The sequence below is a fragment of the Cystoisospora suis genome (assembly GCF_002600585.1).
Source record: "Cystoisospora suis strain Wien I chromosome Unknown contig_896, whole genome shotgun sequence".
Classification (NCBI taxonomy): domain Eukaryota; phylum Apicomplexa; class Conoidasida; order Eucoccidiorida; family Sarcocystidae; genus Cystoisospora; species Cystoisospora suis.
Genome location: NW_027153697.1, coordinates 25,870 through 49,804, shown reverse-complemented (window position 1 = coordinate 49,804; position 23,935 = coordinate 25,870). Strand labels below are relative to the sequence as shown.

Sequence of the window (23,935 nt, the reverse complement as noted above, 5' to 3'; positions counted from 1 at the left end):
GCTACAGAAGGGCTCTCTCTGCTTTGGAACGAGTAGATTCCTGATTCTCATACACGCGTGTCACCTGTGTTTTGCCGAAGTGCCAGTCCTGTGTTATTAGATTCAGCCTGTGACTGAGCGCCGCTAGAAGCATCTGCTCAGGAGCGCCAATATCCACGCGCAACTACTGTTCAGCCCTAGACCAAATGGAGATCTCAGAGCGGACTTTCTCCAACCAAATTTAGAAAACGGAGTGCGCTTCTCCGCAATGGCTCCCAGGAGATAAGCAAAGTTGCGCTAGAAGTTCCCTTGCATCCGGACAACGCCGTCTACTTTATTTTCCCTACACTTTCTCGCACTCAAGATCCCTCTTGGGCTGCGGAACAGCATCTCCCCCGGATAATGCGGGAGTCTGGTCCACGCGCGGACAAGTCACATATATAAGAAGACAACTGACAAGAAAAATCAAGTGGCAAAAAAACTCTAAAAAAAGACCCACGGACGCCGATATGTCTGTACTACCCTCATACGTCGTTCTCGCTTGTCAAGAACGACCGAATTCGATCTACCTCCACCTAGAAGCCGAAGCTGTCAAAACACCGCCGCCAGTACGCTTTCCTCAGCTTCGAAGCTGAGCTGTCCCTCTCCAGGCGGACCGGACAACTCCTTCCTGTTGTCTGCCATCCGGTTTTACTCGGAATGACTTTGGACACTGCATTGCTATCCTCCGCCTCGAATACGAGTGCCTGAAAAAAGCCATAGTTGTACACCGCGAACGGCCGATCATCAGGGACTTCAAAACGTTGCGATAGTCAAGTCTGCCCATCCCTCCACCAACACACCAAAACCGTAGACAAGACGCCTTTCGAAAAAGACTAACCCCGGTACGTACATAATCACTGACACCAGCATGACTACGCACGCACGTTCATATGTCTGTTTTTCTGAGCATGCGACCTACCGGTTCGGCGATCATCGGGAAGGGAAGAAAGAGAGGAAGAGAGAGAGCCTCCTCCACTGGCAAATGATGCTCCGAAGCCAAGAGCAGCTGATCGCATCACGTCATCGATCTCTCGAGCCGTCGTCCGCGAGACAAAACCTTCCATCTACAGGAAAAGCATCAAAGGAGACAAAGTGTAGCCCGACTCTCAATACTTAGCTACGCTTGATAAGGTACATAGCACACACATCGATGGAACAAAAGACAAGCTTCTTGAACACAGGTCCTTTGTTCGTGCAAATTCATTCAGTGCCCCGGAAGAGAATGAGAATGCTGCCTGCACCTAAGAGAGGCTACCAAGATACCAGAATCATGTCGACTGGAGCGGGCATTGCTACAGATACTTCGTCTGCAGCTTCGATCTGTAGGTCCTCTACCAATTCAGTGCAACAACTTCAAACAGTTTCGCATAGTCCTCCGAGTCAGCTCCTATATATCACCTGGCGTGGGCGACCCTTCTCTGGAAGGTGTTTTTTTCAGTCACCTGTGTATAGACACTCATAGCCAAGCAAGCGGCGGCTGGAGGTGCTTGCTCAACAACAATGCGTATGCATTCACACCGGCAAATACATTCCTGCAGCTGGACCCACTCAGTTCTTTTAACATGACTAGATTCCTACGTACGGCGCACACATTGGGAGCGAGTCTGCAAGTCATTACGCAGCTTCCTAAGAAGATCCAAGCCATCCACCGAGCATCTTCTCAAACTACTGCAGTCTCGGACTCACCTTATGGAGGGCTTCCAGCGAAACACCAGAGCGCCGAAGAAGACTGGTGTCGACGCTGTAAACCGTTGAGACGCAAACATGAGGAAAGAAATCGAATATAACTTCCGCAGGACTAAGAAGAATGCCAGGGTAAACACAGGCTCATCAGCTTGATGGCCTCCGTTTCCTATCTAGGGAGTCTTAAAAAAAAGGATAGTCGAGAGGTGTCTGCGTATACACTTCAACGTCATCTACTTCACACTCATGCCCCCAGATCGATCGTAGAATGACACTTCGGCATTGGACTTGTGTACGTACACACGAGGACCGTCCGTCTTGGCTCCATGTAGCGCTTGCACCAAGGTTTCTCCCCATGATTCAGCTGTTTCAGATACTCATATAACAAGAAAAGAATTGTGCTCTAACACATGGAAAGCATTGCAATCCACTTTCAAAGAGACATTAGCGTATCTCTGCTCCATGTATACACAAGTAAGTGTCTCCAGCTGGTTTTCATTCATCCTAAAACCGCTGTCGGGGGGCGCAAAGGATACGACCAGTTCTATGCGAAAGTCGCAGGCCGTCATACAAGGTGTTCTCTGGATTCAAGGATTTCTGACAACCCCTAGAAACTCCACTCAAACCGGGGGAGAACTTCAGTTCTGCAGAGACTTAGAGAGTCTCTGTTCTTTGATGCCCCCTCTGTGGTGTAAAAAGTCAACACATACTAGAGACGGGATAGATAGATAGATGTAGGAGTGCCACTATCGTCCCGATAGAAGTTTTCTAGTTTGTACAGAAGAGACCGATGAACGTCTTCCCTTACCTTTGACTGAGAATAGCCAGAGCAACTCGAGCTGCTGCCCTCACATCCGGGGAGGCTTCCGTTGCCATCTAACAGAAAAAATCCACAAGAAAGAAACCTACCAACTCAAGATCTCTCTAAGCAGGAAACCCATACACGCGGTGGGAGCGTCCCCTCGATTATAATCTTCAAATAGAGGAAGAGCCAACGAGACACCTTCCCCGGAAATACATGCTTACTACACCTTGTATCTCTCTCCTTCTCACTTTCCCCTATCAGACTGTACAAAACAAGCATTTGGAACTTTCCAGTCCAGGCCGGAGATTGTCGACCCTCCGATTTCATGGTCTACGTTCTCTAGCTAGCTAGAAGTCTTGACGGTAATACTTCCAAGTTCATGTTCTGTAATCTCCCCCAGCCAACCTCCCCTCCTTCCTCTCCAACAGCAGGCCCTGAATCTGATCAAGAGAAAGACATTTCTCCGGAACTTCTTTTGTTGCTCTTCTTTCCAAGATAGAGATAGATAGATCACTTTATTTTTGAAAAAGAGACTCATGGAGACTTACACTATTAAGAAGAGACACCATCTGAGGAAGCTCACGAAGACGTGTGGCATTTGTGCCAGATCTTTGAAAAAGCAAAGCCATACAAACTGCTCCTACCGACCGCGCCCCCTGTTGCTTGCTGCAGAACCACGCATAGGGAAAAGTAAGAAGGAAAAGGGAGATCATGGACTGAAGTGAAGAACAGAAGGAGGAGAATGAATGAATGTAGGATGTCTTGGATTGGAAAATCGTTGTATCTGATGAAAGAGACAGGACTCTAAACAAGATGAACAGGAAGAAGAAAGGCGAGTCGGTAAAATGCGAGAGACTGTTTGGTATAGAGACAACCCTGTACATGTAAAATACTCTAGATGGTGAATACTCTCTGAAGAGAAGCTGTGAAGGCGTGAGGGCTAGCACGTGGGGATATGTGGAAGGAATAATGTACGAGATAGGAGGAAAGCTTCTTTTCCTATTTGTTCTGATGCCGAGAAGATCAGAATGATCAAACACTCAAGGGGAAAAAGAGATGCGGAGCACGAGTGAATTGCCAAGACGCATGCGGCCAAGAAAATGAAGCTTTCTTCCGACTCCCTACCTACCTTCTTGAATTCTCCCAAGCATAAACATCCACAACCAGACGACCACTCAAGGGGGCCATGCCTCTCTCTCTGTATATACATATGAGGATATAGACGTCTAAGTATGGCATGCTAAGGAAACAACACTAGGCAGTTGTAAGAAGGCTGGATCCTTTCAAGAACTTCCCTGTAATCTGCTTTCCCTCTCAAAGCCCACAGATATCTATCATCGCAGCTGTGCTACAAGTCTGTAGAATGTGAGCTCCTTCGCCGGTCCCTTTTTCTTTCTTTCTTTCTTGGCGTCTCTCTATCTTTCTTTCTCAATGTCGCCGGGGCCTCCGCCGATGCACCGGCTCACTCACCAAGTCGGGATAGAGTGCAATAGAGCAGAGGCGACTCTACTCTCCGAGGCGTACTGACAGACAGCTGCAAGGACAGCCTTCACTGCCTCATTAAGGAATTCATTCGATTGGCTGCACTGAGAGGAAGATTCACAACAAGACAAGAAACGTCACAGGCTAACGACCCCGGGACGAGGGATCAATCCATCCATGCGTTTCTTTCAGATTCTATACAGCAAGAAAGAAGAATCCATAAAGACTACACAGCATACTTCACTTCTCTTTACATCGGGGCCATATGCTTCTCATCGAAGAGAAACCGTGAACATTTCTGCAGGAACCCATGAGTGTACAGGAAGAGATGTTTGACTAGAGAAGTGTCTCGAAGACGAGGGCAAAGAAGAAAAACAGATAGCAGTCCGTTCTTGGCAGAAACCGGTAAAGAATCGATGATAACCACTACCATTTGAAAAAGACAAAGAAAGCAACGAAGACACTCATTCTGGGGAGTGTACGTCGTATTGTTACCCTGGCACGGAGATATCTGGCGCGCGACTACCCGTACTAGGAGAGGGATTTATCTCTCCCTGCTATCGGCAGGGAGGTTCTCATCTCTACGAGACGCAAGCCAGGTCTGTCTCTCTCTCTCTCTCGAGCTCTCACCTTCTTCATGCAGACCTCCACAACTTCGTGAACGGTCACATCCTGCATGCAAAAGACGTAAAAGAGAGAGGGAAAAAATGAGCACTCCCACAGATATGCATGCAAATAGATGGATATACACAGACTATCTTTCCGTAGACGGCGCATTCCTTAACCACATGCTTGTAGACAAGTGTATGAATACACATCTTCCCTCAAAGAAACGCCTTCTACCTGGATATGTCCATCACATCTAGGCATTAAGAAGATGCCTGAGCATGTATAACACAACGAAGCACCACGCAGGAATCCCAGAGGGGTCATGTCTCCTGGATGCATGTGTTCTTTTTCATCTCTAAGCCAGAGTACTACGAGAAGAAACAGAAGCTCCGCAACCGCCCCCGCAGACAAGATGACACACGGCTCATTTCATCACCTTCACAGGCTTAGTGAAGACTTCAACGTCAAGACTACTACAGGATCGACGGAAAGAAGGTCGACTGAGATGAATTCTTTCTCCATATGAAAGAGGAACTGAAGAGCATCAAGCAGAAGCCTACCAGTCGCTGCTGCCCAAAGAAGAATAGATCAGCGAGTGTAAGACACGCGTTCTTTGCCACTGCTGATCTAGGACTTGCAAGCCAGGCAAGAGCACCCCCGACTGCTCGACGGAGAACCTCTACACGTCAGCAAAGAAAGAAAGAAAGAAAGACATATTGATGTTTCATTTTTGTTTGCCGAATACGACTCGAGAAAGAAAGAAGGAGAGAGGACTCTGACCAGCTCCCCAGTACACACTATATAATCATAAGTAAAATGAGAGAATCTCATACGCCACAAGGCAAAGCCCATCATGACCTAGGAGAATAATGGAGACATACCACGTATTCCATCTCCCTCGTTATATGCTCTACACATCACTTCGACTCACTACTAAAGCCTTACTTAAGTTGTCTACAAGTTTCTGTAGGAGCTAAGAATCTATTCGAACTTACCATTAGTAAGGAGAACCATGTGATACTTAGCAAGGCGACGGAGAGTCTCGAGGCTCTCAACCTGCTCGACCCAATCGCCTTTTGTTGCCTCTTTCTCCAGTCGAGGCAGAAGAACGTCTTGTATGAACTTCACCGATGGTGGGTCATCAAATGGCTGAGGAACAAAGCCATTCCCACATTCCATTACGTCGTTGAATGAGGTTGAGAAGATATAGACACACACATAAAGATAAGTTACACATGGGTGGAAATGTAGGTCTTGGATGTCAGGCATAGATAGATAGGTAGACGACCAGTTAGTCGTTGAATAACGAAGTGTTTTGATGCAATGTCAGTTCAAAATTTCCCTCACCCGCGCTATAGAATTGCGTGTCTGGAGAAAAGACGAACTAGATATCTGATACATGCATCGTTACCCATGGGTCTCTACCCTCAACTCTCCCTCCACCGCCTGTCGATTGACAGAGGTAATATGAAGAGTTATGAAGAAGCAAGCAAACACACCTACATCTTCTTCAGACTGTGTACATTCTCAGAAAATCAGAGGGTACACCTCATCATGACATGACGGGATATAGATTCCTACAAGACAAGGACGTCCTAACCACCTACTGAACCAGTCGTCTTCAGAACTCCATGAAGAAAGAAGGAAGTCTAAAGAACGCTAAGAGATCACCTCGTATCATCTCCAAGAAGATACAGATAAAGGCTCTTACCTCGAGTTGATCATGCGTCAAATATCTCACCCCTCTTCCGATAGCCGACGACTGAGAAGCAAAGAGCTTCCTAGGCTGCTGACCCCCCGTTGTTCCAGCTGAGTCACTCGTAGTCACGACAGAGGAGACACCTCCGGAGCTCCACAGCTGTCCTCCTGTCATCGACGTCCCTTCCCCAGAGAGCGCGGCGTCTCCACCTCCGGGACGGGCTCTAGGAATTGACCTAGCTCGGCCATCTATGGACGGAATGGATTTCTGTGAGTAAGAGAGGGGAGTACCCGTGTTAGGTTTATTCCGACTGCCTGTTGTTTGTAGAGGTCTTCGCCCTTGAAATTGAAGAGCGGTATCTTCTTCCTGAAGAGTCTGGAAGAACCTCAACGCCGCGCCTCCACCACCTATCGGTCTATCATCCCGACTTGAGCGAGAGAAAGAAGTAGTAGGACCTTCTACCGGACTTACAACACCTTCACTTCCTCCCATGTCCCTTGAAGTGACTTCCGTAGCAGAGGTTATACAGGCTGTTGACGACGCCTTCATATCGACATCATATGCCTCATTAGGTGTGCAGTCAGACCCTCCTATATCTCGAATGTTTCGTCTACTCAAACTAGATTTTCCCTCCCTGCCATCTGAACGACTAGTGGGTTCATGCTCTTCTTCCATGATACAGTTCTCGTCCTTTGATGGTAGGTAGGTCATATGTCTATCAGCTGAAGATGGAGATTCCACTTTCCTTTCTCCCCCTTGGCTCCAGATCATCCCTTCAGAATGAAGACCACCCATCTTCAACTCCCGACTACTAGAGATCGTTCCTTCTTCTCCCTCTCTCTGTTTTCCATCACGACCTCCACCCGAAGACAAGAGACCGCCGTCTCTGAAGAATCCTGACCCTGTCTTTTTATCTATGACACGTAAAGAACCTGAACTTTGATGACCACCCTCTAGATGAAAAGCACTTCTTCCCTTTTCATGTGACGTTGCAGCTGAAGAGGGAGTAGCTCCCCCCCCTCCTCTTTCCTTACGACTTTCTTCTTTTTCTTTGAAGGGCGATTCTTCTCGCGCTTGGAAATGAGATGGATGATGACTTCTCTTCTGTCCGACCCCCCCGCTGAACAAGCCTAAGCACTTGAGACTTCTCCCTCCTGCTGTCTTATCATGTGTCACCTTGGCATCATCTTCTATGCTGTGTTGCCTCGACATCCCTCGCCGATTTCTCTCTGTAACCGATAGACCCATATTCTCTATAGGAGTCCCAGCACGACGCAATGGCTCTGCTGCCGGAGCTCCTTGTGTAAGATGCCTACTTCCGGTGCTGGAGAGATTTGATAGCCCTCCGTCACGATTCCTTTGAGTTGTCGATCGTTTATTTTGATGAGTCGTACTTCCTCTCCCTTCGAAGTTGAAAGGGGAAGCCCCCCCCTCTCCCCGAGACATACAGCTACGAATACCCGACGAAACGAGGTCTGCGCTAAGATGACGAGATTTACTACTCGTGGTACTGCTGCTACTATGTTGGGCGCTATTGCTATGACTACTAATCCGATGGCTACTGCTATTCGAACGTGATGAATCGGAGCTCGAATTCAAACTTGGGGCCTTTGTTCCAGACAACTGTCGATACATCACCAGCCTTGGATCAGACGTATGAGCACTGGGACTCTCGTCTTCTTGTCTTCCTGTAAGAAAAAGACCAGCACAAAAATTGCCTCTGAACTTGTTACTAGGACACGGCCTATCAATGTAGATGTTGTACGTCTAACCCAAGGGGACCCGCCACTGTTCGAGTGTGATATCTCACCCCGTGATGTGTTGATCGTCTTCTGTCCTTACCTGGAGAGCCTTGGATAGCTTCCTCTTGTCGTCGTTGATCTTCGAGCGACAAGTCCCTACAGGAAGATGATGCTGGATACCCAGTCTCGTTCCGAAGAAGTTGACTTGACGTCAGATGTGATGAACGAGTCTTATCACCCCCACAAGGGGAAAGCACGCTGCCACTTGAAAAAGAGGGAAGTGTGGTTCCCTGTGAAAAGATAGAGACAACGAATGCGCAAAACACTGGATGAACCACTGATAGCTCACGTTATGTTTATCGGCTTCGCTGTTAATGAAGAAGTGACAGAAAGAGCTTTAGAAAAGATGAGTATGTCCTAAGAAAAAACGAGACCCGTTGTAGACTGCTAGGCTTGTTGTGCGGCTCTGTGCATGCAGACACCTAGGTTTCTTAGCGAAGTTGAGAAGCGCACATAGCCGAAAGAAGTCCGCAAGGGTTCCATAATGTATTACATATATCTCGCCCTTGTGTCTGAAGAAGCTACGTTTGTCTTATCTAACCCTGTCTGACTCGTACAAGGTAGAACAGAGAGCGAGAATACAACTCTAAGCTAGACCCTAACTTTCCGGCAAAACATCCCTATTCTTTGACATACTCCCGTTCTCGCCCTCAGGAGTGCATCTGTAGATCGAACTACTATACTCGGTATCGTTCTATATTCATTGGAGAGAGGCTGCTAGGCTGCGAAAACTCAGCCCTAAACACCTTCTCCTGAAAACCCTTCAACACTGTAGCTGCATTTTCCCCCCCCCCCCTTCGCCACTCGAGATGAAGAACCCTGGCATGGGTAGAGCCGCACGGGTCAATGGAACCCAGACACTCTTACCGGTATTGCAGACGCCTCATGAGTCTGCTGTCTCTTCTGTCCCCCTCGTCCTCCAGGAGGAAAGACATCCGCTGCTTCAAGAATCTCTCTGTCTTCGTTTTCTTCTCCTCTCAGTCGGTGCTGGTGTTGAGGGAGTAAGAGCTGCTGCTCCGTCGTCTGTACATCCCTCAGCTCGGCTCGCCGGGACGCAAATTCCGATGTGACAAGTTCAGTGGAAAGATGAGTCGCATCTTTCTGTGGACAAGACGTCTCCTCTTCTTCTTCCTGTTGTCGACTAGACCCCACAGGAGGAGCACGATTCCATGCAGCTGCTGGCGACGATTTCAACTGAAAGGGCTGTGTCTCCTGTTGTTCTTTTTTGAGTGATCTTTCCCTTTCCTGTGGCGCTTCTACTTGTTGTCGTTTCCTTAGATGTTCGTCAAGGCTATACAATTCCTCATGTTGTCTCCTGGACGTTGATTCATCCAAGTCTCTTGGAGTCCCATTCCGACGACTATAGTCATTCCCCCGGTATCCTACTTCAACTCCAGGTACTTTCCATAGTTGCTGTCGTCGCTGTTGCATTGGATCGTGATGTTTATCTCCTTGTGATTGGCTGCTGTCCTCGCTGAAGGGAGAAACAAGATTTTGTCCCGTGCGAAAGTAGCAATGTTGATCCTTTTCCTCTGTTTCTTGTGTCTGTCGCTGAGATTTCTCTGGTAGTTGGTGCACCTGTGGTGCCCGTTCTTGATGTGATGATCCGGTCCCTTGTTGGAAAGCCTCCGTCTCAGACTGCATGGACAAAAAGCATTCACACATTCAACTTCGGCTGGCTATAGGCACATCCGGAATGGCTTGGTCAGCCCCGGTTAGGCTGTAATTTTGAAGGCAAATGGGTCACATGCAAAAGCTGCTTCGATTCCACAAGAATCACCACGTACGGACGAATGAGGGATGAAACCTGGTAGAGATAAGATGCTGTTTGCGCAAAAGAGAACAGTTCTTTTCAGAGAGAAACCAGGTGTTACAAAAGCAGTTCCATCATGGCACCGCCTCCCTAAGACGTACACACACACCAACCAATCTGTCCGCATCTCTTGTTGACGAGGTGTAAGGGAAGACGAACTAGGAAAACTCGCGCGATGTACGCTGTTTTGCTATAACAAAGCTTCAAAAGACAGGGTGATGTCTTGCGCCTGAGTGACGTACCTGCTGTCCTTGCTTCTGATACTCCACTGGTCCTCGATAGAGCCGATCAAAACTACCAATCTGGGTGTTATACTGTCGGTCTTGAAGAATACCAAAAGAGGCTGATGAGCCCTGTCGGTAGGGTGTCGTCGCTGAAGGTGCGACTGGTGGTTCTCCTTCTCTCCGGGTGTCCTTCCCCCCTAAGACCTGCTGTGTACACGGTTCAACCTGGTGTGTGATCATGCCATGACTTCTACTCTCCTCCTGAGGCTTCGGTTGTTCCTGCTTGTTGCACAGATAACCTGAGTCTCCCGGCTCCTTTCGTTGAAGAAGGAACTGCTGATGCTGCTTCGGAAAGAACTGAGGGCCTGGGACCTGTTTTGCAGGACTGGTATCTCTCCCGTCGATTAGACTTCGGATGGAGTTGTGGGGCTGTGGTAAACTGCTTTGGACTTTCGGGACGCGTTGCTGCTTCTTCTGAGTCTCCTGTGCGAGCTGTTGCAGCTGTCGGAGTCGTTGTCTCTCCTCGGGATAGAGAAGAAGATCTTCTTGTTCTCTCTCGGGACCACTTTTAGACATAGCACATGCAATGGTCAACTGTTGTGAGCCAGTGCCATCATTGCTGCGAGTAGTACTATGACTACGACTAATACTACTACTATATTCAAAAGGAGGCGCTCCAGCCGGGGGGACAGCTGAAAACGTCTGTTGCAAAGGGACGCAGTGATTAGCGATAAGAATAGGTCCACCTCCCTTGTTTTCCAGATGTGAAGGCAATCGTACCGACCTAAGTTGATAGTCATCTGTACAAAAAACTTGTCCGACCGCTAGACCGTGGTGTACAGGCAGCTGTTGAGCTTGCCCCAGCTGTTGATGTCCGGAATGGTGATCATGATGATCGCCCCCCCGATACTTTGCCTCCCGATTCGCTGCTTGTAATCCTTGATGCCTTGTACCTAAACCAAATACGGCGGCCGGGTCGTCCTCTCCCTCTCTCCTCTCCCCCCCGCCGGCAAGCGAGAGATGTGCCCCCGAGGACTGTCGTTCTTCAGTTGTTAAAGACAGGCGCGGGGTTGTGGTCCTTCCCGGAAGCAGAGTGGGAGGCGAGTGCATAAGCCTCCTCGGTGTGTTGGGAGAAGCACCTATGCAACCGCCGCGCGGTCTTGCCGATGCTGTCTCCGTTGCAGAAGGTGTAAGTACAGGAGAGGAGAAAAAGAAACCATTCGCACTCGTCACTTCACCACAGGATGAAGTTCCACCAGACGCTACGCTGCTACTAATATTATAGTCTCGAATGGTGGGGACTTGCAGTGCACTTGTTTGAAGCACTGCTGTTCTCGTTGTCCCGTTGTTGCTCTGTGGAGGTTGAGCGGAGGAGACCCCCTCTCCAGGCGTATCGTGGTTACTCGCCCTACTACCTCGGTGCTGCTGCTGCTGGGATGATGAGGGATCTGATACAGGGTGTGCTGCGGGACTGGTAAAGCTTGACTGCTCCGGCGAAACAAAAGGCGAGCAAGGAGGCTGACTTAATGAGACCGGAAGAGGAGAGTTCTCCCAGGTACCAAAATCGCTATTGGGAAATGCAGTGCTCCGTGGAGCACGTCCGAGCAGTGGAGATGAGGCTGTTATCGCAGGCGGGGAAATGCAACCCAGACCTGTGGACCTAGAAAACAACTGATCATTTGAAGTCGTCACAGACGGAAGATGCGTGCCAAGATACGAAGTCTCCCTGGTTGCTGAGGAAGAATAACAGTATCCCGACGACGTGGAAGAGGCCGCCGGACTGAGGTAACTTGGTAGAGAATTCGCCACTTTATCGGGACGTAATGAAGGATGAGAACCTGAACCAGAAAAAGACACGGTTGCCGAGGTCGCTGAAGCTGTGGTGGCACCGGCCGCGTCCGCGTGCGCGGGCGGGAGGGAGGAGAACGAGCATGCTGGCGGAGTGCCTTGCTGCTGGACACCACGGAGTGGGGTAGATTGATTGAACGATGGCTGAAGCGCAGGTGAGCAAGGAAAACCCGAGGAGGCAAAAGAGCCAGGAGGTTGGTCTTGACGAGTTAGGACCGGACCGTGTGTACTCGTTGTCCTGGCCGCCGGGGGTGTAGCTACAGGAGAAGAAAAAGCACCGGAAAACGCTTGATACCGATGTGATTTGTCTGGAGACTCGGGAGATCTGCCATGTAGGAACGGTGAACGAGTAGAAGGCGGCAGGTATGGGCTTCCTTCCGATGTGCGACGAAATGGCATCTGTCGATACAAAGACTGGGATGCTGAGACAGCCGGTGGCAGGCCACCTTGAGCCGGAGATTCTTCTGCAAGAAGTCCGGGGGAAATGTCAGGTTGGCCACTTTGGGAGAAATAAACAGGCAGATTACGGCCCACGGGCCCAGGCGGAGACGCCATGACGCCGTAAACAAACTACAAGAAAGACAAACACATCTGACGCGAAGACGCTCGCGACACACTCCCCGTGGGTGCCACTAGTGTCTTCCATAGTAGAAACTGGTCGACTGCTAATGCCCCCCAGCAAGTGTTCGCCAGCTCATCACCGTGACGAGGCAGCTTTCACGATGCCAGCTGATCATAACAACACACCACAGCGTTTCCACAGAGAAAGGCCTGAGCGACGCAGCTCTCGGTGGCGGGGGGCGCGTTAGGTGGCTGGTACTTGGTCAGATTCGCTAATACAAAAGTGTCTCCCACGTTGAGCAAAAAGTAGGAAGAAAGGAAGGCTACACGTGGAAAGACGATTGACACAGGAGGAATCTGTGGGGGCTGTCAAACCAGGGCTGCTGCTCGGAAGGGCTGTTGTCTTGTCCGAGTAAGATAATCAACCGCATGAGGGCGGCTGGAGGGTTCGTGAAACCTAATTCCCTGGTTACCCACGAAGCGCGAGTTCTCAGGAACAAGGAGAGGAGAGCACGTCTTTTACGTGAGCGATAGCAAGGAGCCCCAGAAAAGAGCACACGACGTGAGTGTGTGAAAAATTTGTTTTACACGAGATTCAGACATGCATCTGGTTGAAACAGGGGGGCAGGAGGCCGGGCGCGCTGTCCGGCTTCGAAAACCTTCCACTCTTCATGCGTGCATGCGTGGCATCGGACGAGAAAGTGTTGCCACAATGGATACTGTAGCACCGCTTTTCTTTCGTGATTCTTATTCATAGGCCAGGTTTCAAGTCAGTGGACTGCCGCTTCTGTAATTGCTTGCAGAAGAAGGCAAGCTACCATCGTGTAGCCGGTATCGGCCCGTGTGTGGAGTACAAAATCCGCGCGTAGAGCCAGAGGTTTTATCGTTTTCAAGGTGCAGACTCAATCTTTAGAAAGCGCTCCCAGGGGTCTGAAAAAGCTCGCTTGGTGTAGTTAATATAGCGGGGATGTCTTGTGCGCGCCGAGCCGCAGGCGCAGCTAGAGGATAGAGGTCCTGTGCAGTTTGTCGCCTGGAGTGATCTGAGTTTACCAGGGGCAGGCCGCTCCGTTCAACGTCGAACTGTAACCCAAGTGCGGGCACCACTCTTCCCTCTTCGGACACTCCAGCCCCGTCGTACGTGAAAGAGCGGGCAGCCGCCGCCGTGCTACGAAGAAACGGGACCTACGGGCAAAACTTGCATACAGCGCGCCAGCAAGCTTTAGCACGACAGCCCTCTTGCCCGGAGTGGCAGGATTTACTTCTTGTAGATCCACGGTGTCATGCTTAGACGGGCTACGTAGCGGCGCACGTTCCTTACGATACCGGGGCCCTCATGGAGCTGCTGCCTGTGCGTGTGGCGTGCAGTCTCAGATGTTTAGTGAAGCAGCTCGGCCAAAAAGAACTGCCCGGCCTTCGCAGGAAGACCGATAGCGACCCCCTGTGCATGGTTTGCCCACCTGTCGGTGGGTTTCTGTTATCTGTTCAAAGACAAATAGGCAACAGTTCCACAATCTTGGTTATTTGCATCAGTGACTGGCAGTAGTGCGCCCGGTGAACTTACCCGCTAAAGTGCTCTTTTTGCTGGAAAGCGACTGGGCAAGTCGAGCCTGCGTGCACTCTACGAAAACACCGCCAACCTCGTAAAGCCAGGTAGTCGCAGGTATGGGTCGGCGTGGCCTCCGTGTTTCATTACAAGAGAGAAGCACGCAGTAAGCAGTAGTCGTGCAGTTGCTCACGATAGATCTTGAAGGGGTCCTACAATACACATGCCACGTATCGAAACCTTTTGGCGGTCACGTAGCTTGCTTTCCGACGTGTAGCAGAAATGGTGGCTTCGAGTTATTCGAGAAGACATGTCTCCGCGCTTTCTACCAGCCATCCCAGAGTCGATACCTACGCGCTTTTCTTAGGACATGTGAGAAAAGGCATTCTCGCAGCAAAGCCGATCAAGGCGTGGAGCTACGGACGTTGCTACAGCCACCGCGGGACCTTACTCGATTCCCTACAGTGGAGATGCCCCAGGCGTGTCTTCCTCGATTGAAGCGAGAATTGCATGTTTCTGAGCAAGGCCCCACGCCCCTCAGTCGATCGCCCACACATAGTATAGGCGTCCGCCGTCACTGTGACGGGAAGAAACCACCTCGACACGGGCAGGAGGGATGTCATGTCGTAGAGCGATCATCACGTAACTGAATGCTCTGTCATCTTGTCTCCAGAGGGGACACACTATGGTAGCTCAGGAGATGTGATGGTCGTGCTGGGTTGAAGGCGTGGTGGGAAAGCTTCACGTCCGACTACAAAATATAACGGCTGGGGCGCATGGATGGTAAAGCTCAGCTTGTATTGCTAAAGCCCAATACCGGTCCCCAACAAAGATCGCTGCTCCTGCCGGAGCAGGAAAACAGAAGAGTGCGTGTACACTCGAACTCTGGTGCAGAATACTGTGCCGGCTTCTCGGCTACGAAAAGAAAGGCTACGACGCTGCCGCTTTGGCAACCTCAATGAGCTCTACCCCGGACCGAAGCAAGAGCGAGAGGGCTTGACGGCAAACATCTTAAAGTTCAGGCTGCTTTTCTCGGTGCTTACCAAATCTCACCTAGGCAGGCGCTTCGAGACAAGCTCGCACATCGCATCGGGATGGCCTACTGTCTGATTTTTGCTCTGGCTAAACGGCCAACAGTTTAGACAAGTGGATAGTGTGGCCTCTACACAAGGGGACCGGAGCCACGTCAAGCCATCCCATACGGATGCTGAGGGACTGCTACGATCTCGGCATACGCTTTTTTCCGAACACAGTATCTCCAGAACTGATCCCGACCTGGGAATCTGGCTGAGACAGAAGGTCGAATGCGAGTAACACTCTGCTCTGAATCAGTGAAAGGAACTGGGCCGGTCTGGCAGAGTGCTAGTTCTCTACGGAGAACCGAAGTCTTCGCACCCGGTCGGAACAGCCGGACACAAGACAAAACTCAGCGTACCGACAACCGGTACCAGGCCGTTCCCTTGCCCTTGGACGTCACGGAGTCGGCACTACCTAGATCAACTTTCGGGTTCAAAGAACATCGCTGTGTCTTCACCATTTTCCTAGGAATTCGTCGCGCTCACACTGCACGGTCGCAACCCTCGGAGAGGTACTTCTCCAGTCTATCCATGTATGACAGAGGAGGTACCTGGGTGCCCAACGTACATGGGCTGGTCGTCCGTCTTCTGTATCGTGGAGGAAAACGACTACTACAGGAGGGAACAGCTAGGCTCTTTTAGCCGTGGAAGATGTCGTGTGTACGGAAACCTCTAGAACCGCTGACCCCGGATCCTCTGTTGACTATCACTGCGCACACGCCCCGGGATTGAAAGTTGGTATGTAGAGATCCACCAGACACGTGCAAGCGGCAATCTTGCCAAGCGTCCCGCCGAGGTGCTGGCCTAGGCAGATCCACTTTAGACCGGTCAGGCTACTATGAAGGAGGGTTCTCCTGGAAGAGCGGGCCAAGAAAGCAGTTCTACTCTCCTCGTTTTGAAAGCAAAATAGCAGAACTTTCCCGGGTCGACGGAATCTAGTACTTTACTATGTAACAATCGTGGACACACCCGACGCCCGCGCATTCGAAGTCCTTCTCGGGCCAGTCCCTCACTGCGCACCAAAGCCTCAGTCTAGCCCTTCCCCCCCGTGCCTGTTTCCTTGCAGCTGCTTTCTCAGTGCTCCTCTTGTAAGCAACCTTCACTGCGTTTCCCTCGCATGGACCCTAGACGCAAACGCGCCGGGTGTGAAATTTCTCGACATCCCTGTAGCTAAGGCCGCCAAGTTATTCAAAAGGAGGACTTTCGGAACCACGATGGTGTAAAAAAACGTGTGCAAAAGGGGTGCCCTGGAGTACCCTCGAGAGGCCAGGGGACGGAAAGTGAGGCAAAAGTAAGGAAAACACATTTCTCCAGGACTGAGGGGGGGGCATACTCTCTAGAACCACGCGGACAGAGCCGCCTTTCACCAGAAAGCGAAAAGACACTTCCAGCCCTCGGCCGTAGGTGTCCGAGACAAATGCGGGACTCTGGTAACTTCCGAAACGGTCAACCCCTCTACCCCACTGCGTATCGCTCTGATGCTCGCGAGTGATTGACTGGTGCAGATCCACGCTGAAGTAGACACAACGAGATAGGCAGGTAGATGGCCGACCTCCAAGCAGCGGCACCTAACTTGAAGCCTACACCACGCCGTGGCCCGACACAGCGCCACCCGTCTAACCTCCGTCTGTTTCCAAGATCTCTCAGCCTCCTAGAAGAACGGAGGAGCAAAAGCTTGTCTACTCTGGTCAAACCGTCGATCGCCTCGTCTGCTGATTTTGTACGGCCTGTCGCTCCAAACGTAAGTCAATACGATTGGCAACGGTGCGAGTCAGCTCGGGTGCAGGTTTCGACAGGGACCGGAAGGGGGCGACGTCTCCCTTGCACACCACTTCAGTCCTACTTAAAAACAGCACGCAGCAACACGTGCAAACAACGCAGTCCCCAGAGAACAGTGTCACTACCAAAATTGGCCGGGGCGACCCTCCCATTGCTATGGTGCGTCTTCTACTTCCGGACAGATACCTGTTTCAATTTAAGCAAAGTATGGCTCAGCAGGCAATGAAGTACAAGCCACCGTTCACCTCCCCCCCCCGCCCCGACCGATCACTCCTCTTTACGTCGCCTGATCGTCACAATGCCAAAGTCAGCCTCATTCGTTGGAGACTTCCAACTCTGTTTTGCTGACACGGTGATGCACCCACTCCCATCAGAGAATGTCGATGCGGAAGGCCCCCCCTTCACCCCCGTAGACGGTTTCTCACCGCGTGAACGCACGCCGTCAGACTCCTTGACATCCTCACCCGGGCGTGCGTCTCCCTGCTTTTCAAGTTTTCCTTTCCCTTCAGCATCATCTTCGGACTCTGGGACAGCCTGCGCATCCTGATCAAACGAAGAAAGACGAACGAAGTTTTGGCTCGGTACATTACCTTCTGTACCCTGATCTCCTGCAATGGCAGGATGCTGGTCGAAGTCGTGTGCCCGGACAACAGACCACTCTTTCTCCCCTTCACTTGAGTTGGAATGCGCCACCGCAGCCGCAGCGACAGCCGCCACTGTGGAGGCACTCAGACTCGTTGCATAAGTGTGGTCCCCTCCGAAGACTCCATTCATCATTCCGCGGCTGCCTCCTCGATTAAGAGGCGCATTCGAATTAGCAGCGCCTGGCATTCTCGGAGTTGATCGGCCGTCACCTCCAGACCACTGGCGGTCGGTTGTGCCTGCCAGGGCGTGAAGGAGAACCCGGGCCGCGCGAGGTGTATAGGGAAAACTATCCGCGGCCGCTGCAATGGATGCCAGTGCTGAATGTTGCTCGTGGCTCTGCGGCACGAGAGAAAGGCAACAAGGGAGCACAGGGAAGTGCGTACTTTCTCCCACTGTAGCGTGCCACCGTGTCGAACATTAAGAAACATGCATCACATCTTCTCACAAGAGTCGATTGTCGGATAGGGCTGAACTCGTCGTGCCAAAAGAAAAGGCTGTTTTTATTCACACCTAAGATGCCTGTGGAAAAGCGTGTACGCCGACCTGTGCATCGAGGCTACTAGGCGCTGTTCCACTGGAACGGATACATCCGGCCCGCTTGCCGAAGAGCAAGACTTCCACTGACAGCGAAAACAGAAACGTATACAGAAAAAAAGACCACACGTACAGCAGAAGGGGAACCTCCTCGCACAGCATCCACAGTGACAGAGTATGTTGGCATGCCCTCAGAGTCTAGAACTTACTGCTTTTGCAACAAGAGCAAGGCCGAGCTCGAAGGTCCCTGCCTGAGTTCGATCGCTGAAAACGAAGGCAAGTTTTCGGTGCGAAAAATCTAGCACAACAATGAACTGAGGTGGCCCCTTGTCGAGTTCTTTTTCTTCCTCTTCCTCGAGCATCTGCTTCCATGCAGCCTTGTTTCTCGACGGCAGCTGAGCATACGTTGGTGTAGAAGGCGTGATGTGAGGGGTCGCGATGGACGCTGATACTTGATGGCTTAAAGCTGACTTGTGTCTCTGTTGTAGAAGCCCCAAGTTAAGACGGGGAAGGTGTTCCTTCACACTTTGGCCTGCGCTTGTACGTTGGAGGAAAAACGACGAGGCCTGGTCACCGCCTGAACGTCCTAAAATAGTTCAGACACAAACAGTCGAACCAATCTTCAACAGGAAGCAGCAAAAGCCTAGGAGGAACAAATCTGCCTCGAAGCTAGGTTATCAGGCCGTCTGTTGGTGCACTCCTAAACAAAACGGATAGGATTCGCTTCACGTAGAAACATCAACCACAAGCTCATCGATCGCACTAGAGTCTAATCGGAGTTAACAAACCATCACGAGATGGTGTGTGACCTCCTGACTCTGCGAATGACACCCGGCTGGCTGCGACACGATGCCGACGAATTCTTTGAAGAAAGAGAGAAAGAATTCTTCGCAACAAGCAGAGTCGTCAGTCCGTCTGCACGAGCTCTCCTAAACATACCTTCATTGAAATTGGTAGCCTCAGGCTGAGAGTTTCGTGATTCTTCTCGTTCCGCTTCATCATCTTCGGAACTTGTTTCATCTCCTTGCTCCCCTCTACTCCTCTCCCTTCCCCAGGTTCTAGATGAAGAGGCAGAGGTGTCACTGTCGAGCTTTCTATTCTCCGAAGTGTCCTTCCCTCTTTTGCTTGCGCGTCCTTCTCTTGAATCAGTTGAAGAAAAAGATTGGGGCTGCTTCCGTGCAAGAGTGTAAACGGCTTGGATCTGAGTGATGGGAAACTCCAACACGCGTCCGCTCCGAATATCCAACTCGAGAATGGCTAAATCGGGAGACAGCCGGCAATGAACTGGAAGGCATTCTCGCGTGGCAGTGAGTTGACGTACAGAAATTCCTGCAACAAGCGGAATGAAAGAAAAAACTTTCCGGACGTGTCGATACCTTCGAAAGAAAAGTACGGTTTTTACGAGAGCCGTCTCATCCATCTGAGTGAAAAAAACTGTGTCTGGAAGCCCACACCGTTGTCACTGTCATCTGTAAATTCTCGTTTTTACACAAGGGTGCCCGTGTGTATGTGGTGTCTCTGTCTCTCCGACTGAACGAAGAAGTTGGAAGTATCGCCAAGCAGATCACTCAAAAAGTAGCATACCATCAATTGTCCCTAAACGAGCGGCACGTAATGAGTCGTCACAGGAGCCGATCCTGAATGTGTGTCTTCCTTCGCTGTACGAAGTGAAATACAGCCAATAACTTCGCTTCCTGAAGAGCCAAATCAGCGGCTGCATTTCTGATGAGGACATGCCCCGAATGAGATATACGCTTCTGCCTATTAACTAAACGCACACATGCGTACACGCGTATACTGTCAACTGTAAAGAAGGAGAAGGCGATTATCGTCGTGTCCCGCCATCCCAGAAAGCACAAACACGGCGTTGTCTTTGAAATTTCTCCGGTGCCACGAAACCTGCTACGCTAGAAATATATTTAACGAAAACGGCAATCATGAGTGAAGCGATTTCCTGTCTATCATACGCGAAACAAAAAACCCCTAGTCTCCGCGTCCTTTTCCCCATCGGTGCTCCACTGTCTTTCGAACACACGGGACTTCATGCGTTGTGTTGCTGTGTAGAAAGTAAAGACATGCCTTCAGCCAGTTCGATACAGAAGCAGCAAAGCATATTGTAGAGAAGACGCTTCCTCTCCGGCAGCGGCAGAGCCATGACCGATCTCGGAGTCAAAGGAATCTTCATAGCCTCCTCGAAACGCTCGCCTTGCAAATGGAAAACCCCTGAGTCCCTTTTGGGAAGCACGGGTTTTTGGAGTCCAAGCATTTCAGGCGAGACAGCATCTGCCGCTCTGCTGTGGTATAGAATAGCAGGCGGCAAAGGGTAGTCGAATGTCTCTCCACCCAAATCGGGTAGCTTCACTCGCGACCTCACCCGTTCCTGGTGAGGAGTCAAACCCTCTTGCTTGTCAGCATCTAAAACTGCAGCAGGAACTGTGGCGGCATAAAAACGCGTGAACAGGTGTTTCTTCTTGGACCTCCGACAATGACTTGCCAAGGTACGGTAGGGAGAACCTTCTCCTTGTCCCATCTGTTTATCCGTCAAACCAAGGCCACGCTGCGACTGCAGGCTCTTCGCGTCAGGGTCGCTCTCCTGCGGCAGGCGAGTTGGATACCCGAAGCCAATGATCCCAGAAGATACGGAAGGGTTCTCCGGACAGCATGCCACAGAGCATGGGGACGGCGAGCACACAGACATAGCGGAGAGATCTCCGGCTTGTCTGCTCCTGGCTTGTGAGGGGTCTCCATCTTCTTCGGAGCGAAGTTTCAAAGGGGGGACAGCCCTGCAACACTTGCTACTCTTCACTTCTCCACTGGTGCTCAAGTCTGCTTCGTCCTTCGAGTTGTGCTGAGAGGAATCCGCGGGATGCGCGCCCGAAAAGTAGTGGCGAGACACATTGCTCGTACCCTCGGTCGACCGAGGAGCTGCGCATACTCCCCCAGGGAGCGTATAAGCCTCATCCCCGTCCGGTACTGCCGGGGAGCAGAGAAGACGGCCAATGAGAGAAGAGCTGTGATGCCCGAGAGAGTCAGCATTTGGGTCTGAGGACCCAAAAAGAGAAAGACGGCTTCGTTGTACCCTACTTTTAGCAGGATTCACCACGCAGCGATATCCTGACTCGTTCGCCACGGCCTCCACCTCCATGGACGGTTCGAGACCGCCCACAACCAGGCCCACCTCGGACGCAGCAGGCCGGGTAGACCGACAGGAGGGGCCTGACACAGGCGTCGTTGAAGCGGCTGTGCTGTAATGATGTAACCACAGAACAGGATAAAGCCGGGACCAATAAGCATCCAGCGACAATGAGCTAGAGAGAAACACTGAATCGAGAAGCATACGCGTTTCTTTTCAGAAAGTCCAGAAACACAAAGTAAGACGCGTGAGGAACTTTAACTGAATTACTACATACACCATTCGCAGGAACGTCGATGACTGAGATGAACGCACCCCCTTCCCCCCGACTGAATGAATGCTGTAGGTGAACAGCTGGGTTGTGAGTGCGGAATGCTTTTCACATGCGTACAGGCTCGCCCTCCCCCTTCCCCCACCATCTTAAATGCGTGACAGCAATTTCTTAGGTGTCGTGTTTTCCCTGTTGACTCAACACACTCCGTATACCGGCAACTGCGTGTGCTTACTCCAGCGAGTCGCCTCTCGATCCCCCTTCTGCGTGTGACCGGCCGCCAGAAGTCCAGGACCTCCAGTTCAGAAACGCCGAAGAGAAAGACCGGAGAGGCTCCATACTGCAAAGTGAACCATGACCTTCCAAGTGCTGAAGCAGAGTACTGAGTGCGGCGTGGGGAGCGGTGCCGCGTCCGACAAGAGGCGAGACGAGACAAAGACACGACACCGCTTGACGCCGCAAGATCCCACGGAGACTCCAGGCAGGGAAAATGCAGACAGAACAATGACGCTAGCTAGTGGGGAAGAGTAATCAGACATGCGAAAAAAAAAGGGGGGAACACAAATTGAGAAGGATACGGCAACGAGACCACCACAACCACACCGTTGGAGAGCCAGTGCAAAGACGGACTGGGCAAGAGAAAACGCTAGACCAACTCGACAACCTAGTGGCAGAGCGGCGCACAGACGGGACTGGAAGGAAGGAGCTCCCCAAGTGCAGGCAATGTGAGAGATTCTACCAAAGAACAGGCGATGACGACCCACGATAATAGCATATCCTTTCGCCAGTATCTCGCCCCAGAAGCTTGAGGAAGGAAGTCGTCAACGCGGAAGGACTGGACCGCAGAAGGCCAAGAACTCTGACTTGGTGACTGCCGTCCGTACGCCGAGAAGGCATCAGAAACACCCTTCGCATAGGAGGCTACTTTCAGACAGCCCCCGCTCATGCATGACGCCGTCGGGCATTGACGGGTACGGGCAGGCATCACGAAGAAGCCCTATGAACTCCCTAGATAGCGCCAGAGAGTATATAAGCTGAGTACCAGGCGCTTGTGTGCAGTCGGAAGTTGGGGCAGCGAAGCCCCGCGTAGGCTCGGCAGTCCGAAAAGGAGCGAGGAAGTTTGCTTGGGAAGTGGAAGGTGCAGTGTAGCTCAAGAGAGTTGAGGGAGGTCACTATGAGAGCGCTAAAAAGCGATCGGCGCTGCGAATGGCCGGCACGGGAAAAAGAGAGGCTTCGCAAAAGTCGTGGCTGTGAAGCTAAGGCCTAATATTGTCAAAGGCCTCCGACGCCACGGCCCCAGCCTCACACAGCGGTGTTTGCATGAGTATGGCCGAAGTAGGAACAAAATGTTGGCCCCGAGAAGTCTGTTCCCAGAAAAATTCCAGAACAGAGACGAGTCGTACGGTCGCTGGGACAGCTACACCCAGCGAACCCAGAACCGCGTTCGGGTCAACAGCACAGATTGCAACCCTACAATGCGCATGAAAGAAACGAGCTGCCTCCCATGTAGCAGCTTCAGTTTGGGCTTGCTGAGTAGTTGACCGGGCAGGAGGTCAAGAAAAGAATCGAGACCACTCGCACGAACGCGCACGCAAACCCACAGAGAGCACCAGCTTGCGACTTGCAGGCGACGAGGGTACCACAGGCATTTCCACAAATATCAGGTCATGAGTTGAAACGGAGAAAGGCACTCGAGCTCTTTTTGTAGCTCGCCCCAATTCGACAGCTGGCGCCGCCCGCTCTTGAACGCAAGGCTCAAGAAAATGAGTGCGCAGCGTTTCCTGCCGCACGTCAGCCAACTGATATTCTCTCCGGGAACGAGAGAAGTCCGCGAGCGTAGTCGCGTCCTGTTTCATAGAAGCGGACAGCAAACACGAGGGACTGACGCAGGCAACAGCCACAGTTCTCGAACAAATTCGCCTTACTTCTCGGCAGCTCGCCACAGCGCCGCCAGCGTCCCGGACCTTGCAACGACTCGCGAGCCGCGGCGGCCCGGGGTCCCTACATAGAAGCAGTTGCAGACGAGCGAGGGCCAACGCTATGGCGCTTCGAGGTTGCAGTGCGCAGTTCTCCGTAGTCCAGGTTCGGTGCAACCCTGGGTGTCAGACCCGTTGCACGTGCTAATTACAGTCGGGGTGAGTTCCAGGGAGCTTCTTGGGCGCGCTGGTACCTCCGTGGGGCAGATGAGTGAACCGACTGCGAAAACAAGCCATTCTCGTGTCTGTATAGTAGCGAGGCGCTCTGGCCTCTAGCTCGTACCACTGCGAAGCGACAGCATGCGGTTCTACACAACTGCGACCTAGTAGGCCGACCTACGCGGCAGCCCCGGTGTGTGCCGACTATGTGGGCCAGACACCGTGTACGAGCTCCAGCCGAACCCGGGCTCATCATCCGCAGGCGGCGCGCC

General features: G+C 51.6%; 2 protein-coding genes across 2 annotated transcripts; both read right to left on the bottom strand.

Annotated features, from left to right (window-relative positions):
* Positions 1-250: 250 nt before the first annotated feature.
* CSUI_002150 (clasp amine-terminal protein) lies at positions 251-13,118 on the bottom strand. The gene is made up of 13 exons (XM_068062352.1): positions 10,157-13,118; positions 8,969-9,739; positions 8,142-8,331; positions 6,312-7,987; positions 5,596-5,749; positions 5,161-5,279; positions 4,622-4,663; positions 3,980-4,095; positions 3,058-3,175; positions 2,513-2,580; positions 1,708-1,762; positions 941-1,085; positions 251-725 (listed from the first exon to the last, which is right to left on the bottom strand). The coding sequence occupies exons 1-13, from the start codon at positions 12,539-12,541 to the stop codon at positions 700-702; spliced, it is 5,865 nt and encodes a 1,954-aa protein (XP_067925670.1). The 5' UTR covers positions 12,542-13,118; the 3' UTR covers positions 251-699.
* Positions 13,119-16,726: 3,608 nt separating this feature from the next.
* Positions 16,727-23,915, bottom strand: CSUI_002149 (uncharacterized protein). Its single transcript, XM_068062351.1, has 5 exons — positions 21,764-23,915; positions 20,204-21,369; positions 19,064-19,453; positions 18,334-18,710; positions 16,727-17,926 (listed from the first exon to the last, which is right to left on the bottom strand). The coding sequence occupies exons 1-5, from the start codon at positions 21,865-21,867 to the stop codon at positions 17,213-17,215; spliced, it is 2,751 nt and encodes a 916-aa protein (XP_067925669.1). The 5' UTR covers positions 21,868-23,915; the 3' UTR covers positions 16,727-17,212.
* Between the last annotated feature and the right edge of the window lie 20 nt (positions 23,916-23,935).

Coding starts and splice junctions, on each gene's coding strand:
- CSUI_002149 (XM_068062351.1), bottom strand. CDS start 21,867: ATGGAGCCTCTCCGGTCTTTCTCTTCGGCGTTTCTGAACTGGAGGTCC. Junction 18,711..19,063: donor GGCTACCAATTTCAATGAAG/GTATGTTTAGGA, acceptor GAACTATTTTAG/GACGTTCAGGCGGTGACCAG. Junction 17,927..18,333: donor TTGCTCTTGTTGCAAAAGCA/GTAAGTTCTAGA, acceptor CTCGTGCCGCAG/AGCCACGAGCAACATTCAGC.
- CSUI_002150 (XM_068062352.1), bottom strand. CDS start 12,541: ATGGCGTCTCCGCCTGGGCCCGTGGGCCGTAATCTGCCTGTTTATTTC. Junction 4,664..5,160: donor TCTTTGGGCAGCAGCGACTG/GTAGGCTTCTGC, acceptor TTTTGCATGCAG/GATGTGACCGTTCACGAAGT. Junction 3,176..3,979: donor TTGCACTCTATCCCGACTTG/GTGAGTGAGCCG, acceptor GTGGTTCTGCAG/CAAGCAACAGGGGGCGCGGT.